The following is a 20,116-nucleotide window of genomic DNA, read 5'->3' on the forward strand; positions in this document are numbered from 1 at the left end:
GGGATTTATTAAACGCACCCCACAAGGGATCAATTCCCATTTGGACACTTCTGGTCCTTGCCCGCCGAGCATAATATGAACTTAAACGAAAAATGAATTGAATTATAATAAATATGGCTATAGGATATTCTATTTTGGATGAGTACCTCAGCTGTGCATTAGATTATAACTAAATATTTAAATTATATATAATACTTACGGTAAAAAATCCTGACTCAGATAAAATATAGATCCATTCTTGAGATGGTATTAACTTTCACTGTACAGCTATTAGTAGCTAAGATGAATGCATAAAAATCAATCTTTTATAATTAAAAATACATAAACAAATGATTAAATAAACCACATTCTACTTCTTTTTGGCATTCTCCATTAATCTCCTACACCGACTCCTGTTCTTATTTTTCTCCAATATTAAGGCTTTCTATTCTGGTCCAGTCCTCCTTTACACAGTCAATCTATCTATTTTGCAGTCTGAATATATGTCGTTTCTACTTGGGTTTTCATAGATTTCATCTATAAAGATGTGGCTATTACTTGAAATATTTATTTCATAACTTGGAAAAATCTGTTTGAAAAAAACGACGCGCAGCGGGATTCGAACCCGCGCCCATAGAATTTAGGCTCATATACTCTACCAACTAAGTTGTATGTGTTTTATCTAATTGGGACGAAATTAACTAGTAGTTTTAACAATACCCTCTTAATTTCTTAATTGCGTTAATTTTTTTCGTTAAATAAGAATAGTTTATGTATAAGTGTTTAAGTACCTATATAATATAGATTTATAGCCGCTATATTATTATATGTGTCAACGTACAGAATATTAATTGTTCTACGGTTACTAATTTAACTACACTAAAAACGTTAAAGACTCATTATTATGTGTTTTTTTTCACCATGTCCGATTCAAATAAGATTATATGAGTCACCACAGAGTGGAGGTTTGTATTAACAAATTTTTGTTTTTACGAGAAATGGGCGTTAGCCACTTACTCAACCTATTAAGTCTATAATCTGACTCCAATAGGCAAACACAAATTAAAAAATACTCGTAATATGTGTATTTGCTAGACCCAGGATTCGAACGTGAGACTCACGATATTATAAGCCGACGCGTAAACCGCACGGCCACCGTGGGCATTATAGCGGCTATGTTTACATATTGTGTTAACGTACAGAATATTAATTTTTCTATGACCATTAATTCAATCATACTAAAAACGTATCCGGAAATTTGTACGTAAATAGTTCACCGCAGGACACTTATTCGTGCGCCGAAGTACGTGAAACATGAGTTCGTCTAACATTATTAATAAAATGACGAGTTTTTCGTTGAACATTTCACCGTGGAGTATATTTGTACGTATGTTACAACATGTGGCGCTAGTTTGCCAATTTTATGAGATGTCTTTACTAGGTTAGGTTAGGTTAGGTTCGGTTAGATTAGTTTTGTAAGATACGTACAAATGTATTCCACGCTGAAATGTTCAACGAAGAACTCGTCATTTGATAAAATGTTAGACGAGCTCATGTTTCACGTACTGCGGCGCACGAATAAGTGTTCAACGATGAACTGCATACGTGCAACTTACATGTAACCTACTAAAAACGTTAAAGAACCATTATTAATTTTGTGTAATACAGAAAATTAATTAAATTAAATGAAAAAAGACTCCCCCAAGCTATTGTTTGCAAAAGTTTTTGAGTTTTTACATATAATGGTTTTGAAACAAAGTTATGCCATTATAATGGAGTTCTACCACGCAAAACCTAGTTAAATTAATTGTTATATTATGTATGCTGGCAAAAAATGCCCAAGTAACATTATTTGGTAAAAGTTTATTATCTTTGCAAACGGTAGACAAAATATTGTTTTTTGCTTGTATCATATTTTACCAATGGGCCAGTGGTTGAAGGGAAGAATACTCAAACGTTTAGGGTCACCCTTAAAATCCCAGTGGAGTCGACATAAGCCGTCAGTATGGCAAAACATGGGGCAGCGATTTATTTATCAATATCTAAACATCATATTAAAAATATACACTTTCAAGTGTTGCCAGAACGTGACCCAGCAATATAGGGCATTTTTGTTCTGAATATACAAGGGCACTTGATGTAATGCTATCAATTTTTGTTATGTGCTCAAAATATTCACAATGTTGGTTTTATTATATTGCACATTAAAATTATTACGATGATACGATTTTTTCTCGAATTCCATTGTATGCATTATCTTATAGTCAATTTAAATGATGTAATGAACCATCTGACGATCTTATAAAAAGGAGTTGGAAGCAACACAGACAATTATAATTATTATTTATTATTTTTATGAACGAACAGTATAAAATGAATGAAGCAGGACAATTGAGTAGGTGAGATGAAACAGGGTTTCTTTCCAATTTTACAACGTTTTTATTAGGTCGTATTCTTGTTTGTCCGGTGGTTGTTTATCCAGTACAAATCTTGCAATCGATGTTTAACTAACTTTCCGACTATCTAGACATTTGAAACTTTTAGAATATATCAGAACACGATGCAAATGCATTTTTTAATACTTTTAGCCATCTTTAAGTAGAATTGAATTCATTTTTATTTAATTCTGTTTTGTATGAAAAGTTATTTCGATACCATTATTGTTTGCTAGGGGGTCCCAGCAACTAAATTATTAATAATATATACGTGCGTTACTATGGAAATCAATATGGAATGACATTTCATTATTCAATATTTCTATCAAGTACAATTTTTTTGATCGTTTAAGCTAGTGAAGTCAAGTTTATATGATTCAACAGAAAATTTAAAAACGTTGTATATAAAAAGTTCTTTTTATCTTGTAATTATTACGATTATTTTTAAGTTTAACAATAATTGTTCAAGTAGTTCAGTTAACTATATTAATATAATAAAAAATAATTATAATATATCTAAAACTTCCCCAAAACTGTGTCATTACTTTTATCTCCATAATATATCAATGTGTAAGTGACGGAGAGAAGCCCCTTTGCTTTCGATCTACTCAAATGTGAAAGGAGTTAGGATTGCTTTTTCTTATGATATAAATGTTGAAAGCAACCGCTATCTCGTATTTAAGGCATCACACAAATGCCATTTGCCACAACTTGAAACAAAACACCTCGTAAGACATGATTGTTACGTATATAATGAATGTAGTTATTCCAAGTAAACATTATTTTTTTCATTCAAAATTCTACAGACTATCAATTAATTATTACATAATATATCCAATCTTGTCAGTTGATAGTTTATATCGTGTACACTCAATGTATCATTATGATTATCATCAGCTATGGTTGATCCACTACATGATCAAGGCTTACACTAGCTCCTTTCGTTCTTTTCGGTCCCTAATTCTTCGCTGCCACGTACATCCATCAAACTTTATGATTTCGTCTATCCAGCGTATTTTAGGGAGACCATGTAAGCGTTTAGTACCCCTTGAGTAACACTATATTACGGTATTTGTCCTACGATTGTCCACTTGCCGAGCGACAAGTACCTACAATCAATTATAATTTGGAAACTATCGACTTTTAAAGTATACCAATTTTTATTTATGACCTTAGACCTCTCGCCTACACGACTGGCGGATTACCATACTCACCACATGTTTTCGACGCATAATGATCACCACATATCCCCGTGTACGTCTCACGTGCATAATTTTTCTAGATTCCACTTGCCGGACTGAACTACTTTATCCCCTGTTAAAACCTTACATCACCTTATTACTTCCTCAGCGGTACCATTGCTTTAACCCGCTTACTCACTTTCCAGCCTTTGCGATGTATATAATTGTACTGAGTAACTACTAACTGTCGTATTTAGCAGGTAGCCTTAGGCCACTTGCTAATGGAGAAACTAAAATCCAACGAACTGGTTGAAACTCATAAACTGGCCAATGACTGACACTTCGCACACGGCGCTACTGAAACCCACTTGAAATAATATAAGTACATATATAAAATATTATAATATATACAAAATATAAACAGGAATATTCTATCGTAGTATATTCTTGGGTTTTCACCGTGTCTCCTTCTTCCTTCTTTACTCGAGGAATATTCTGGCAGCTTGTAATACAGTCAATGGTATTTCTCAACTTCTGCCAAAAATTTTAAATTAAAAATCGTTTCGCTCATTTTTAACTTTTGACGTCTTGACTTGTTATAGCTTGTTCAGTTTAGTGCTACCAATTTTGGTAAAAATCTACTTATATTGGCACCACTGTTTTATGAGGGACTGGATACTGAGAGACTGGGAGACTAGTAAGTCGCGTCTCTTCAGTTTAGTTGCGAAGTTTTGAAACTGAGAGATTCCAGTCTTGCCGCGAGTGAGCCACCATTGAAATACATTAGCTAGATACTGGCTGGAATTTTAATTTCAGTCTCGTCTTTTTTTAGTATTCTCGTAGGCGGAAGGCCTTTGTTTCTGGTAGTAGGTTTGATTGAATTATAAAAATAAATCATATTATCATATTTAAATGTTATATGTTGTAATTAATAATATAATATGTACTGATATTATAAATATTATGTATGCGAATATATTTTTTACCGTTTAATATTATTATTATACGTATGTCGTACACAGTCAGATAGCACTTTAAAGTAAATCTTTTGGCTGAATCCTTTCCTAAAGTGACCCAAAGTTTAGAGATTTGCGAACAAAATCTTCTTGATATAGAATGAATCCTTTAAGATAAAGGATACCTACGTCAAAAAAGCCTGTAGAAATATATTGTAAATATATTACAAATATATTTTTTTTCCATAGAAACATATTTTTATTCTTTGTACATATACATAATATTAATATGCGAATCCAGAATACCTACAATAATATTAAAAAAACTTATTTAATGCAATATATTAATATCAGAATGAATATAAATTCATGGTATCTATAGATATTTTTATGTGTTAGTTAATTTTCAATTGGTAGATAAAATAATTATTGATGTATAATGTCCATAATAAAAAAATACCTATTTATTTCTCTACCATCTAAATTTATCAGGGAAAACCGTACATGATATTCGATATAAATTTCATATGAATTCAGTAAGTATGTATATTTTCTTCTATAATATTTTAGTTCAGGGCTAACTTACATAAAAAATCTTTTCATATTTGACTCCTAACCCTGCATCAATCAAATCTGCATGAATTTATTCGAAATAATTATAAAAAAATGTTTCAATTAATTCGACTGAATGCTTAGTGCAATACCCAAAGGGAAAGATTTTCAAGCAAGGGAGGCATGGATTATCGCTAAGTACTATAAAATAGAAGTCACACATGTCATACTTTCGTAATGTAAGATTTTTATATGGCGACACGGCATTTGTTATTGATCCTATCCATTCCATCCTATCTAACTAGGTTATTACTTGATGATTTTAATAAATTTGTAATATTATGGAAATTTTACCGGAAATACTTAGTTTTTGGTTTTATAATTTTAATATTATGTATTTCATAATATCAATCCTCGTTGTTGAGGAATTCGATTCCAAATTATCTTTTGGTTACATCACTAATACGATCTTTGTAATTCAAAACCCGATTCAGAAGATGACCAAGGAGGCGACCATATATTATTACAGGTACATAATATACTTATACAATTAATAACAGTAGGTAAAATTTATAGCAATGATATCTGACAATGTTAGAAATAATAGGTACTTTGATCATCTAAAGCCCAGATACCCCTTCATTACAAGTCGCTCATCCCCAAGTATAATAATTATTGTCTGTTTTTATGTTAAATTACAATCTAAAAAATTGCGCCGCAGGTGAAATTTTTATTTATATCCATAAAAAATAAACAAAAATTTGACTTAATATAATATAAATCTAAATTGATAGTAGGCTTATGTAACAGATGATTCAAATTATTTCGATGAATACAAGTAATGTTTGCACTAGTTAAAAGTAAAAAATAGTTTATTCTCGCTAGGTATATATCGTCTCTGTTCTGGCAGAACACACTAACTGGAGAATACTAGTTTTGAGTAATTTGACTTTGAAGTTGTTAAAATGTTTGAAATGGTCTATCATGTGAGTTTATTAAGTAATCGTAAAAAGGATGACTTTAAAATAAAGACTGTTTATTTTTTCCAGACGGTAAAGTTTGAAATAAGGAACATTTTGGTATAACTAACTCAATGTGTCATTTTTTCGAATTAGTGTTTTCTGCCAGAACAGTGACGATATAATAATTTGTAAAATTAAGATTTATTGCAATAATAACGTATACAGTCACTTTGGTATTGTAATATTTTTAGTCCTGGAAGTAACAGTATTGTCAATTAATATATAATAATTACAAGATAAAAAGAACTTTTTATATACCACATTTTTAAGTGTTCTGTTGAATCATATAAACTTGACAATTCTATGTATTAATAATTTAGGACAAATAAGGCAATTGTCAACAAATCACTTTTTTTGCTATTTTGCAACAAACAAACAAATAATATAGAATACTGAAATGTCATTTTGATTTCCATAGTAACGCACGTATATATTAATAATTTAGTTGCTAGGACCCCAGACCCCTTGTAATCAATAATAGTGGATTATATTACGGATTTCTTCCGAAATAACTTTTCATACAAAAAAGAATTAACTGAAAATTAATTCAATTCTACTTAAAGATGGCTAAAAGTATTAAAAGAATGCATCGGCATCGTGTTTTTATTTATTCTAAAAGTTTCAAATGTCTAGCTAGTCGGAAAGTTAGTTACAAATCTATTGGAAGATTTGTACTGGATAAACAACCACCGGACAAACAAGAATACGAGCTAAGAAAAACGTGGTAAAATACTTAGGTACCATAAATCAGCGCTCGAAATGGAAAATTTGACGAAACTGAGCGCTCGTTAATTTTCTGAAAATATTAAAAAAGTTATCTAATTTTATGTGCGTTTTATAAGTGTGCTAGATTTTTTTATATGGCCTATCTATCTCAAACGGTAAAGTTATTTCTTCCACGAGACGGAGCGATAATTTTGCCAATTTTACGAACAGGAACGGCGCTCCGGTACGCTCCGGTCCATTTCAAGCCCTGCCATAAATAGGATGTATTATATTTCCAACGTTAACCTATTTTACTTGGTAGCTTATTTTGCGATACAGGCAGATCGATGTGCGATTTTATGGTGCTTTCGTTTTCCATAGTCAAAAATGGAATATATAAAATTTTGTTTAAAAAAACATATTATTTATTAATTATGACCCAACTGAGAGTTGAGCATGAGTCCTTTTAAACGCTAATTGGATGCTTTACCGATCGAGTGATATCTACTGGCAGTATTGTTAAATAACTAATATCAAGTGTTAAAATTAATGTAATGCGTTTTTGGTTCCATGTATTAGGCGCACATAAATTTGGCTATAATAGACGGGTATCTGATCCCTCTCTCAATATCACTAAATCCCGTTTTAGCATAACAATACAAGTGCACGGCGTCCCAACAATAACTTTTCGTTTTGAATAGGGAACTTAAAGCTTTTCGCTAAGAAATATTACAATGTCGCACATCTGTGAGCTTGATACATCAGCGAATTAAAACATTGAAAAAATATTTATAAAAAAAATAGTTTTATAATTTAATTTATTAGTAAATATTTAACATATTAATTTCATAATTTAACTTATCTACTTATGACTAGCATTCATATTTTCATTCTCTTTTGATTTCTTTCTTAGCGGATGTACATCCCTTATCCTGAACTTATCTTTCAATTATTAAACAGTTTTCTTTGAATATCAAGTCAAAAGATTTTTCATCTACTGTCTGACAAGAAGATCTAGACAATAACCGAAAGTCGCTGGAGTCGAAGTTCGGTTAAAAACAGGAGGGGCTTATTGGTTCACGTTGACAAGAAGATCTTGTTCGACAGTAGCAGCCAGCACTCAGACGTGCTTATAATATGTTGTACCCTAATTCAGTGGCTTTCAAACTTTCTCCAGTTAATGGGATAAATGAGCATATCTTAGCCTAAAGGAAGAACCGAAGTAAAATTGAACTTATTTTAACTACACATGTGATGTCTATGATATGGAAAAAGCAGTATGCTGCATTGAAATGCTGTTATGGTGTACCAACCGTGCTTTAGCATATTAAATTAAGTTAAATTAAAAATATAAATTAAATTAATGAACTCACGAATCTAAATACACGTAGTTATTAATTAAAACAAAACAAGGAATGGAGGTGATTTTAAATCCATTATTTGAAGATTGAAGTGAAATACACAGGCTTAAGAAATTGCAGTGTATTGTTACCTCACCGAGATCGAAACCGGAACCTCTTCTATGAGAACCCAGTACCTTGTGCATTGGACTACGAGTATCACACTATTACCCGTTATTTTTTACCCACAAATCCTTTTTTGATTGAAGATTTTTTAATCCCAGCAACCTGTTGCAAAAAATACAGAATCAATTAATATTCATACCATTTTTGCAATCTTTATACGACGCTAATACATATATAGCAGATTTTGATTCTAAGTAATTTTAAATCAAATAAAGAACAACGCTTCTGTTTTTTGATTCCTGTGTTATGATAAAAACGTATTATACTAATTTTGTAGTAACAAACACTGCAAAGCTTCTATCCATTTAGTACCAACTTTGAAACCATAATATTTATATGTATTTAAGTGGTTTCTTGTTTATTCAGAGGGTAGATATTAGAAAACAAGGGAGCATAAAATTATTCTAATAAATTTGTTTGGTTTTATCAAAATATTATTATTTGTATCGCTTATATTAGCAAATAATAGTATGAGGTATGTAACGTCCAACTGGGGATTCGAACTCAAGCTAGAAAATTGTACTGTCTCGATAGTTCAGCGCTTTGTCGTATCGCATTCACCGCAAAAAAAATGAATAAGTATATATTGTTAGTATGTCTGTACTAGCTATATCAGGGTTTGACATTGTGTGTGTTTTTTTTACAATACGTGTTTAATCGTTTGTATGTGTTGTATGCGTGAAATATACCAAATTAGTTTAATCCTTTATTAAATTATGTTATGTATTAGTGAAATTTCTACGTGCCGTCTGGTTGACCAAGTTTACAATCAATATTTATAACATATATTTTTAGATTATAAAATAATTAAGTTAATATTTCGCACCCGGGGAATAATAATGACACAACTCGGAAAACTTGTTTTTGCAGGAGAGCAGTTTAAATATTTTATTTTGGTGTGTTAAATCAGTTTTTTTTAATTTACTTTATAATAGCATGAAGTTGGCACACTTGAGTCATCTCATTTTGAATGTTATCCACAATGGCACAATGATCATTGTGCAACTATTTCTGCTTGAATTCAAGTAGAATGTTATAATATGATAATGATAAAAATGCTTTTAAGGCCACCATTATATTTTTAAGAATTATGCCGTTATTTGTGCGGATAGAAATGATATATTGGAACATTTCTGCATACTTAACTCAAAAATAACAAATTTGGACTTGTGCCACTATTATTCCCCGGGTGCGATTTATATAGTTATTAAGGCAATTAAAAAATATTTTTATTAAGAAGGTATGCTTTAAATAATTGCCTAATATGGAGTCTTCACTTTGATCAGTGCATATATATTAGCCCAATGTATTATTTAATGCTACTTTCTTTTTGACTTTGTTATAGATGTCAAGCAGGAACAGGAAGGTGCGTTGTGGACAAAGCTCATAGAAACCAGTGCCAAGCTTGCCGACTCAAAAAATGCCTTTCCATGGGAATGAACAAAGATGGTGAGTGGTTTTTAATGGTTAAATATTTTTTATTAGCTTTATACCAAAAATAATTATATTATAAAAGACTTTTATGAATAAAAGTTAAATAGTCTAACGGATTTTTAAATTTATATACTTACAACAGAATAAAACATAATGCAAGTAGATATTGTGCTGAACAATTAATAACTGATTATAATATATATATATATGTTATATATTATATTTAAATAATAGAACATATTTTATTCAGAAAACTTAGGTACATTTTCAACGTATGCTATCTTTTTAGCTTTAAATGAGTTCTTTTATGTTTTAATATACACTTAATTACTTTTTAAATTACAATAATGAATCTTTACAAGATTAATATGTTACCAGGGTCATACTATTGTTTTCTACTAACAATAAAAATTACCAAAATTATGTCCTTAATAAATAAAACCATAGAATATTAATTGGCAAGAGAGAAAAAGAGAATATATTATAAAATAATAATATTAAAAAATAAAAATAAAAACATACTTACGTACAATTTTATACAGAAATATAAAATTTCGAATACAAAATAAGTACATAGTAAGTCACCGAAAAAGTATTTGGCGAGCGCATTGAGTAGTTTTGCACCCATCGCTAATGGTGCCTGATAGGCTTGACACGTGTAAATGTTTCCGATCCAGAATAAATCATGGCTGCGGCCACGTAGATAATTGACAGGCGCATGTAAATTCAATTTCATTAGGACAACAGTGGGTCTATTCTATACTTATCGACCGCTAAAGTTATAAATACGACGGCCAACTAGGGTAGATTTGTATCAAAGTATTAGCACTTATTATAACAATTACAATAAGTTGTTTGTAATTGTTGCAATAAGTGCTATATTTTAACAGCACCTCTCTGTGCTGTGATAAAATTTAGAGCGAGATAGACAGTTTTGACTGTTTAGATGGCTAACTTATTGTAACAATTATAATAACTCAATACATATATGTAATAAATACTATCACTTTATCACTTTAGTGGTCGATAGTCGCCTTATGTATAGAATAGACTCACAGGATTGGAAACCATCCCTCGCGATAACAGGCAAAAGTGTTTTAAGAGCAGAAGAGACCTACGAGATCCAAGAGAGTGAAAAGTAAGCCTGTCTTTTAGAAAGGCAATCGGAATATAATCATTTGACGTTACTTCAAACTTATATTTCTAAAAATTAAACAAAATATTATATAAAAGCTTATTATAACTGTATTGTTTTAATTTGCTACGGTTTTATCTGATACAAGTTTAAAAATAACAAATCTCACCTGACTTAAGACATAGACGCTTTGAAGTCTTACAAGAGGCGTCTACTTACAGATTTGAAACGGTTTAATTCAGAGGTTCAAATCGCTTTCCAAGCAGTAAGCCTGGAGGCTACGTCTTCCAATTAGCGCCGCGAAAGAGCTACGATTTTACTACGGCGACTTGCTACAGCGTAGATGCAGATACACAGAAATATTAAATGTACTTAGTTACTTTCAATCGTCGTTAAGCAAACGGGCTCAACGTCACGTGCCAAAATGGATTTTGTAACCTGCTGGTTACATAGCCTTAGGCGTACTGTACTGATGGGGTTTGGCTTGACGAATACTTTGTAGCTGATTTTAGGGGTTTATGCTAAATTATTAGTACAATAGAAAACGATTAATGAACGAATTTATTTTACAATAAAACCATTCTAATTTTTTGTAAGTTCTATAAAGTGTTGTAGGTATGTTATTACTACATAGATATTGTATTCCAATTTTGAACGAATTTGAAACATTCGTATCGATTTAAGGGGGGACATGCTCGTCATAGGTCAAAATTGAGTTTTTATTGTATTTTCAAACCATGATCCTGGACACTCCTTAAACGTTGTAGATAATCTATTTATATAATTTTGAAGCCTCATTATCCTTTATAGTTATTTTAAACATTTGATGACTGCATAAAGTATTTTTGTTACATAAAATAGTATTCTTTTAAACCTCTCGCGCTAATGTTTTAGAACATAGTCATATTTCGGTACATAACTGTGTAGTGGTGTTAAGATTTTTTACATTTATTAATTTTTAAACGCATTTATAAAACCATTAGTATAATTTATAACGAGATAATTTTTGTAAAATATTCACGATAAAAAATTATATTGATAATCTCTGTGATCCCAAATTTGACAAGAATTAGGCATTTTATTATTCAAAAAATCGGCAAGATTAACACATTTGAAGATGATTCTAAGGATACTTATTATAAGCTATGTCTTTGACCATTCAAGTGTGATAAACATCTTATGAATAATGATTGCTTTATAATAATTATTGACCTAAGAATAAGGTAGTGTTTTTTTGAAATACGCCATTTCTTTTGTCATTCCCTAGTGGATAAGCTACAACATACGGCCGTAGCCATAAATTGACAGATTATCAATATAATTTTTTATCGTGAATATTTTTCAAAAATTATCTCGTAATGAATTATACTAATGGTTTTATAAATGCGTTTAAAAATTAATAAATCTAAAAAATCTTAACACCACTGCACAGTTATGTACCAAAATATGACTATATTCTAAAACATTAGAGCGAGAGGTTTAAAAGAATACTATTTTATGTAACAAAAATACTTTATACAGTCATCAAATGTTTAAAATAACTATAAACGATAATAAGGCTTCAAAATTATATAAATAGATTATCTACAACGTTTAAGGAGTGTCCAGGATCATGGTTTGAAAATACAATAAAAACTCAATTTTGACCTACGACGAGCACGTGGGCCGTTAAGACAGGTACCTTAGCGCTGAAAGTGCAGAAGTCGCATTTTTATCATTTTTAGCTAAGTATGCAGATTCACATATTGTGTATTCACATTATCTTAATGTTGAAAATTTGGGAGTCCAATGTCACATGGTTTTCAAAATACTTACTTCTAAAACGACGGTAGTCCAATTATTATACGTTAGAACTGAAAGAGTGGATGTCCAATTTAATTTTTTTCTTTAAGCTATAGCAAAAAGATTTTTTGCAAAAGTGCGGAAGTCCAAAATACGGAGTTTTAGTCCGAACGTCAGTGAGTATTTTAACTAGATTAGATTAACTATGTTATAACTGCTCTCCTGCAAAATATTGAATATGTGACTTCCAGACATTCAAATCTAAGGTTCAACTGTAAGAGGTTGTACCTACATATATTTTAATGAGACGATTTTTTTTTAATTACCTACATATTTGGACTTACAATAACTGTGCATATAACATAACATTATGTCGAAAACTTCTTAACTGTTGGATAATACTGTTATATATATATAATATGTAATAAGTTTTTCCTAACATTACATACCAACAGTAAAGAATATCCGTTAGAAGTAGGTAAATAATAGGTATACGAAATAATAGTACATACTTGGACAGTCATACAATATGTGAAATATATGTATATATTATAATAATATGATATTGATGAATAGGTAAAAATAATGATAACGACATTAGAAACGAAATATAAAATTAAGTAGGAAATAAGTTAAAATTATGTATTTCTTAAAAAAAAAATGTAATATATAGGTGCTTTTAATTACTTAAGGCTATTATACTTCAGCTGGGGTGGGGCATGGTCTAAAACGATCGTGACTACGCGACGCGAAGATTGTGCAAATGACGCATGCAGAACAAAACATAATTTGTCATAAAAAATCAACATGCGTTCATTTAATGTTATGTTTATTGTTCTATTACTAATAATAATAATATTTTCATTGACATGTTTTCTTTTTCAAGTAAATGGGTAACGTTTTTTATTCATCTTTACACGATTTAAGAATTAATTCCCCCGTCGCCATCACAAAATAAATTGACGTGTTCACAGCCCGACTTTCGCTCTTCAATTGTCAGCGAGTCAGAAATTTCGTCGCGCCTATAGTTGAAAATTATTTGCCATTTCACTGAAGTACCGTCTTAAAATATTTATCGAATACGAGAATATGTTTTCTATAAATAGGATAATTATTCTGAATTATTCGAATTTCTATACATAGATGGCGAATGATCGTTTGTCTATATACAAGAGTGAATATCTTTTATAATTTTCCGTTAGATGGTATTGTTAATTGCCGTACAACATCATTCTTGATAGCCTTTAAATACTTATTTATATACGAGCGAAGCAACTATAATAAAACTAGTGTCGTTTTCAATACTACAACTAGATAACTTTGATTTTCACTGTTTTTGAAATAGCAATTGAATATGATTCTACATTTCATTCTCTACAAAATTATAAAACCATGTAAGTCAGAAGTTAATGGGAACTGTATTAATTTTGTGTTAGAAAATATTAGATAACTTTAAAACCAAAAATGCATTAAATAATATATTTACAACATTATTTAATTGTTCCCAATTAGACAAGCACAATTTACCATTATTATTTTAATTAATAATTATAGCCTAGATTTATGTTAATAAAGTAAAGTTTAAATTTTATTTTCCCAACCATGACCAAATCAGAGTTATCTAGTTGTAGTTTTAAGGTGACGATATATTTTATACAAATTCTAAATTTTGCCCATAAAATATATTGAGATAGGACAATTAAAACAATTTAGAGCATTGGCTTATAATTTTTCAAGCGTTACAATATGTAGGTTTTAAACGTTATTAAGGGGTAAACTTTTAGCTATGACCACCTTTGCATAAAGCACGTCACTTAACGCAAGATTACCCTTTCTGACCGTTCATGTGATTTGCGTAGATTAAAGCAAATGACAAAAAAAGAATTTAAAAATTCTGCTCACTTAGCATGCAGTGTGTTTTCGGCGTTAGTTCCCGGCGGGACGCGAACGACGCTCGGAGGAAAGACGCGCGTGTACCGACGCCCAATTACACCGACGCTCGCGCTACGGGACGCCATAATAACACTTTGCTAGGAATATTAAACTGTAATGCATTGCAAATGATACACTTTATTTTTTATGAAAAATCAATAAAAGAAATTAGAAATTTAAGAATTTATATGCTCGTGATAATAGGTATGTTTCCACGCTGCATTAATTGACACAATTACAACAAGATTAAAATATTTTTTTAATCTATAACAATATAAACATATCGTCAAAGATATTTTTATTATTAATTTTATTTGCTCACTGTACGAATGTCGACTAAAAATGGATACAAAATAATTGTGACATAAGGCATAATATGAATAATTATGATATATGCGTAACTATTAGAAATAACATATTTTGAATAGGTCTATAAGTATACACCCACAATGGCCGCCCGGCTTAAGCGTCAGCCTATAGCGTCGTGGGTCCCAGATTCGAATCCTGGGTCTGGCAAGTATACATATTCTTTTTCGATTTGTGTATGAGTCGGAGTACGGACCTAATAGGTTGAGTAAGTGGCTGATATCCATTTCTCGTAAAAACAAAATCTATTAATTAATACAAACTTCCACTTTGAGGCCCATATGATCTTATTAGGATCAAAAATACTCGGAAAATAATATCAGTGATAATAAATCCATTGGTAAATATTTCAAATATAAAAAAAATCGGTGTGTGTACTTATGTACGCCCGTTAAAATAAATATTCTTTGGCGTAACAAAACTTGTGATTACCTAGATTCTTTGACTAGCTCTTAACTGTCTTGTTAAATTACACACTCAAGAAAAAGGTCCGCTTATTGGAGCGTCGTTGGTTTATTTCTATATACCTTAACTTATATTACTAAATTATATAATTATTTCTCGTTGTTTTTATTTTTAGAGTAACAATTGTCACTATGACGTTTAATCGTTTGTTTACGTACGGAATTGAAAATGGCCGACAATAATAAAATTGTTGCATAGGCAACGGAACAATTCTACTATCAAACTTGCGGTTGTATACAGCTGACTGATTCGCAGCTAACTTCATACAGTTGCGCACTTTCGTAACGGTGTCCGCGAGCAGCTCTAAATTTCACTCTCTACCAAACGCCCCAAAAAACTATAACTTCAAAAAGTGATCCTTTTGTAGAAACCCAATGATTAGAGCTTGACTGGCCTTAAATTAAACTACAATATATTGTTACTATAATATTATTACGAAAGTTATCAAACAAATGCGTTTTATTCATAATATTTTCATTAATAAAAAAACCAAACTGCTGTTTAAAAAACAATTTAATTTTAAAATGTTAACAATAATAACACGTATGTAACCTAGTAGATAGCGAATATTAAATCTCATCCTAGTATCTATATATTATTATATGATAATTAAAATCAAGAGGAATATCGACATTCCATTAATATCTTATTGTAAGGGAAAATATTTCATTTTTACATTTATATCAGTTATCGCAATTATTGTGTCCTATATCATGTTAAATAGGATTATTTATATATTATATAATAAAAAACATAGTACGCAGTCTTTGTTATCTGGAATACATGCAATTATATTACATAATATATTATTTTGATGTAAATCTGCAGTTTTATTTTAACAATTTTAATATTGAAATTAATTGAAAGTTTGAGAATGTCATGAATTTGTTTGCAAAACGTGTCGCCTGTTTTAACGCAAGTTTTACCACACTCCTAACAACTCTTTACTTTGCAGATTTTTTGCATATGCTCCATAGGTACCTACTTATTTAAATATTTTAATTCTCTTTTACGATTAGTTTAGAAAAATATTTCGTAAGTACATTTATTTTATTTGAATAGACTTGCGTGTACATTTTAGTATGTATGGCAAGTCAAGTAAAATTTTAAATATTAATAAAATCGACCGAAGATACTTGATGGAATTTGAATTTAAACTGATCAAAATGCCGAAAGGCGAAACCCGGGTCGCAAAAAACGACTGGAATAGTACAAAACTTAAATCCATTAGAATTATAACTTTTAAATATCTTTACTTCTTCTTTCACCCTGTCACGACCCAGCATTGGGGCATATGGCAAGCACAAGTTTGTGACCCTTCCCTCGGTCCATCGCCAACTCTTGCGCCTTCTTCCATGCCAAACCTGCAACGCATTGATCGCTTTTGTAGCACCGCTGCAGGGTGCTGGAGGTCCAGCCACGGCGACGGAACGCTTGAGACTGTGCCACAAGGGTATGAAGTGCCGCACTTTTTGGCGGCATCCGGAACATATGTCACAGCGTAAAGCGTAAAAAATATGAATAAATGTAATTAATCTGTTTGTGTTAAAAATGAAGCAATAATAAATGAATATACATAATTCGGAATATTCATATTACATGAAAAAAAAAAACATTCTAAAAATATATTGATGACATTCCGTACTCGATCCAGTATCCAAATTACTTAATAGTAGGTATCTAATATTATATAATAATCTGATTTAAAGTAATATTATTTCAACAACAATCTATATCATAAATTTATCATCCCCTAAATATAATGAAAGGCCTCCATTACGCAAATTTTACTATTAAATAATAAAAGTGTATGCGTATTAAATTCATCGTGGTTTTATTCAGGAGGAAGGAAAGCTTTAAGCTCTGTTACCCTTATATTTATTTATACACTATTGGAATTTCTATTGCACTATCCTAAGAAATTGATTAAATTTTATTTAAAAATTAAACCATTCAAATTTATACACATATTATTTAGATTAAAATAATATATAAGATATTAAAATATTTAGATAAAATTAAAAATAATATTTTTTCCATTTGTATGCTGTAGGATTTTGTATCTTTTTAGATATCAAATAAATGTGCGATCGTCGTCTAACCTAACATATGGTTTACAAAACTCTACAAGAGAAGAACTTACGATACTTATGAGTAATGTAGTTTAATGTACGAAATTTCCAAGATTTTTTTCAATGCCTTGGTATTTTTTTTAGTAATATCCATTCGCAATATTTTTAGTATATTGATTAAGTATATAATATAAACCGTAAGTTATAATACGAGTATATTGTGTCACTTGCTTGTTTAAACGAGAAGTAATAAAAAAGGCTAAATAAAATAGCACTTATATGTAAAAAGGATAATTATCATAATATAATACCTACATATTATATTTCAATGTAAAACCCTTATTCTAATATCGTTTTAGCTGTTTCGTAAAGAGGGTTAAACAATATTATAGAGAAATAAAATCAGTTACTAGTGTTGCTGCAGGGTTAAATCAGTGCAAACTGTGGCTTTGCAATTCCCATTATTTAATGCATTCATAGTAGGGTTGGGGTTGCTGGCTGCAGGTTGGGTCATGCATTCTCGTTCTGAATTACGTTTATGTAATTTGCTAATGGCAAATTTATATGACTGGAATTATTGATGTTAGTTTCATTTATAGTCCGTTCATAGTATGTTCGTACAATCACATTAAATTATTTAATATTCTATTTTATTTTATTTTATTTTTAATAATACTTTTTTTATTCTATCGAGAAGCAATTCATTAAATAGTACTAGTTAAAATTAAAGGTACACTTTGGTTATTTTTTAATGTATACTATTGATTTTCAACGTGGGTTCCATAAGGTAACTTCAAAGGGTAGCGCGGTTTGTACCTACGAACAATTTGACTCGTTGCATACAATCTTTATTCAATGCGCAGGTGCACAATGATAGAACCCATTTTGTGACCTATAAATTGTTTTCTTTGATGACATGTATTTTTTAAAGCAACCAATAAAGCAAAAAATATTCTCCGAAATGTAATATGGAGAGATATTTCGTGTCCGTAAACTTATACGTATGCAAGTCGCCGTATCACATCACCGAGAAATGTTTTATCGGAAATATATGGCCGTATTTTAAAACCGTCTAACCTCTGGGTCGTATAGTACCGACATATAATTCATGTCTAAATAAAACACGGTTCTTGTTTATCTACACTATACAGGAAGCCAGCTGCAAACAAATTTTGAAAATAGCCGATATATTGGATTATTTGTTAGGTTAGGTTAGGTTTTCATTCTTGAATTCATGAATTTTGCCAAAATCAGCTAAGTAAATTGAATTAATGTTCATATTGAATCTAATAAAATTGGAGACCATATAGTATGCAGTCATTTCTTTCCGATAAGAAAGCTCACGGCGAACTGTGCCACAGTGAAAATATGTTTTACGTACAATTTACATGTAACCGAGATATTTAGCTGTTTTAAAATATTTCCATTCGAAGATTTGTATTACTGTTTGGCAAATAATTAACTCATCCCGATAACCGGAATTTTTATGACAAAGTTTTGAAATTACTACTTTGACCAATAATTAAAACAGTTAAACAACAATATAAAGATTTTCTCAAAATATACTCAAATAAATTACAGTACTTCTTTAGGTAAGTACATAATAATTAATTTTAAATGTTACTTCATAGCTAGGTACATACTAACGTCTACACTCTATACAAAGATCACATAAAATTTCGTGTGGTACAGGGCGTTCCCGAATAACGTGATTAACCCCTTCGGCGACGTTGGTCCGCACGCGATACCTCGCGCTTCGCACCAGCGACAAGATAATGAGCCCAATTTGCGGCGACATTTTGCGTACAAACCTTTTATCTTATTATTTTTTATTCGCTCTGCCCTCTGTGGGATGAACGGGTGAATGAATTCATATTTTACACATTGTCATCCGGACGTTTGATGTAGGTTTAATTAAAAATAATACGCTTTGAAATTTTTACTTTTTATATTACCCATTTAATTTTTCTTCTATCCCTGCGTATTACACGCAATATGCATCTCTACTAGGCATTCCAATCCCGGGATTCCGAGCTATTTTCGATACCTATGAATCCCGGGATTGATAAACATAATCCCGAAACTTTCGGGATTGATTTTTTTATCAATTTTTATGGAAAATAAAAAAAAAACTTAAATATAACAGAAAAATACTTTTAATTACAAATAAATATATTAGAAATAAACTGAGTTTGAATAAAGTTTGATTTATACCCATATGTAAGTTGCCGGTTCATTTTATTTTTTCACATAAATTAATAAAAATGAGAAAGATTGGAAAAAACAATGCTTCGCACTTTTAACAAAGTAATTCCACCATGATCTCATACGTTATACGGCAGTTTCATATTTGGCTGACTAATTAGATTTATGAAGCGGAAAGGCTATAAGTACACCATGATTATTTGCTTTACTATTTTAAATCTCGCTAACCCATTCATTAAGTCTTTACTATCATAAACAGCAATCTCATATTAAATTCACATTATTATTTATATTGCAATATTATTTACTCTATTAAAATTATGTATTTCCAAGATTGAACGTAGATATACAATATTAAAAATAAATGTC

The 20,116-nt window shown here is 30.5% G+C and overlaps 1 protein-coding gene across 1 annotated transcript in view; it reads left to right on the forward strand.

Annotated features, from left to right (window-relative positions):
- The window catches only part of LOC147075252 (photoreceptor-specific nuclear receptor-like), a 160,203-nt gene that overhangs the window by 64,763 nt on the left and 75,324 nt on the right, over nt 1–20,116 (forward strand). The window contains exon 4 of the mRNA XM_085942908.1: nt 9,702–9,805. Within this exon, the coding sequence (XP_085799034.1) occupies nt 9,702–9,805 (104 nt within the window). The remainder of the gene's footprint in view (nt 1–9,701; nt 9,806–20,116) is intronic.

The sequence above is a fragment of the Rhyacophila brunnea genome, unplaced genomic scaffold (assembly GCF_057557595.1).
Source record: "Rhyacophila brunnea isolate RB1 unplaced genomic scaffold, BYU_Rbru_1.0 scaffold_15, whole genome shotgun sequence".
NCBI classification, from domain to species: domain Eukaryota; kingdom Metazoa; phylum Arthropoda; class Insecta; order Trichoptera; family Rhyacophilidae; genus Rhyacophila; species Rhyacophila brunnea.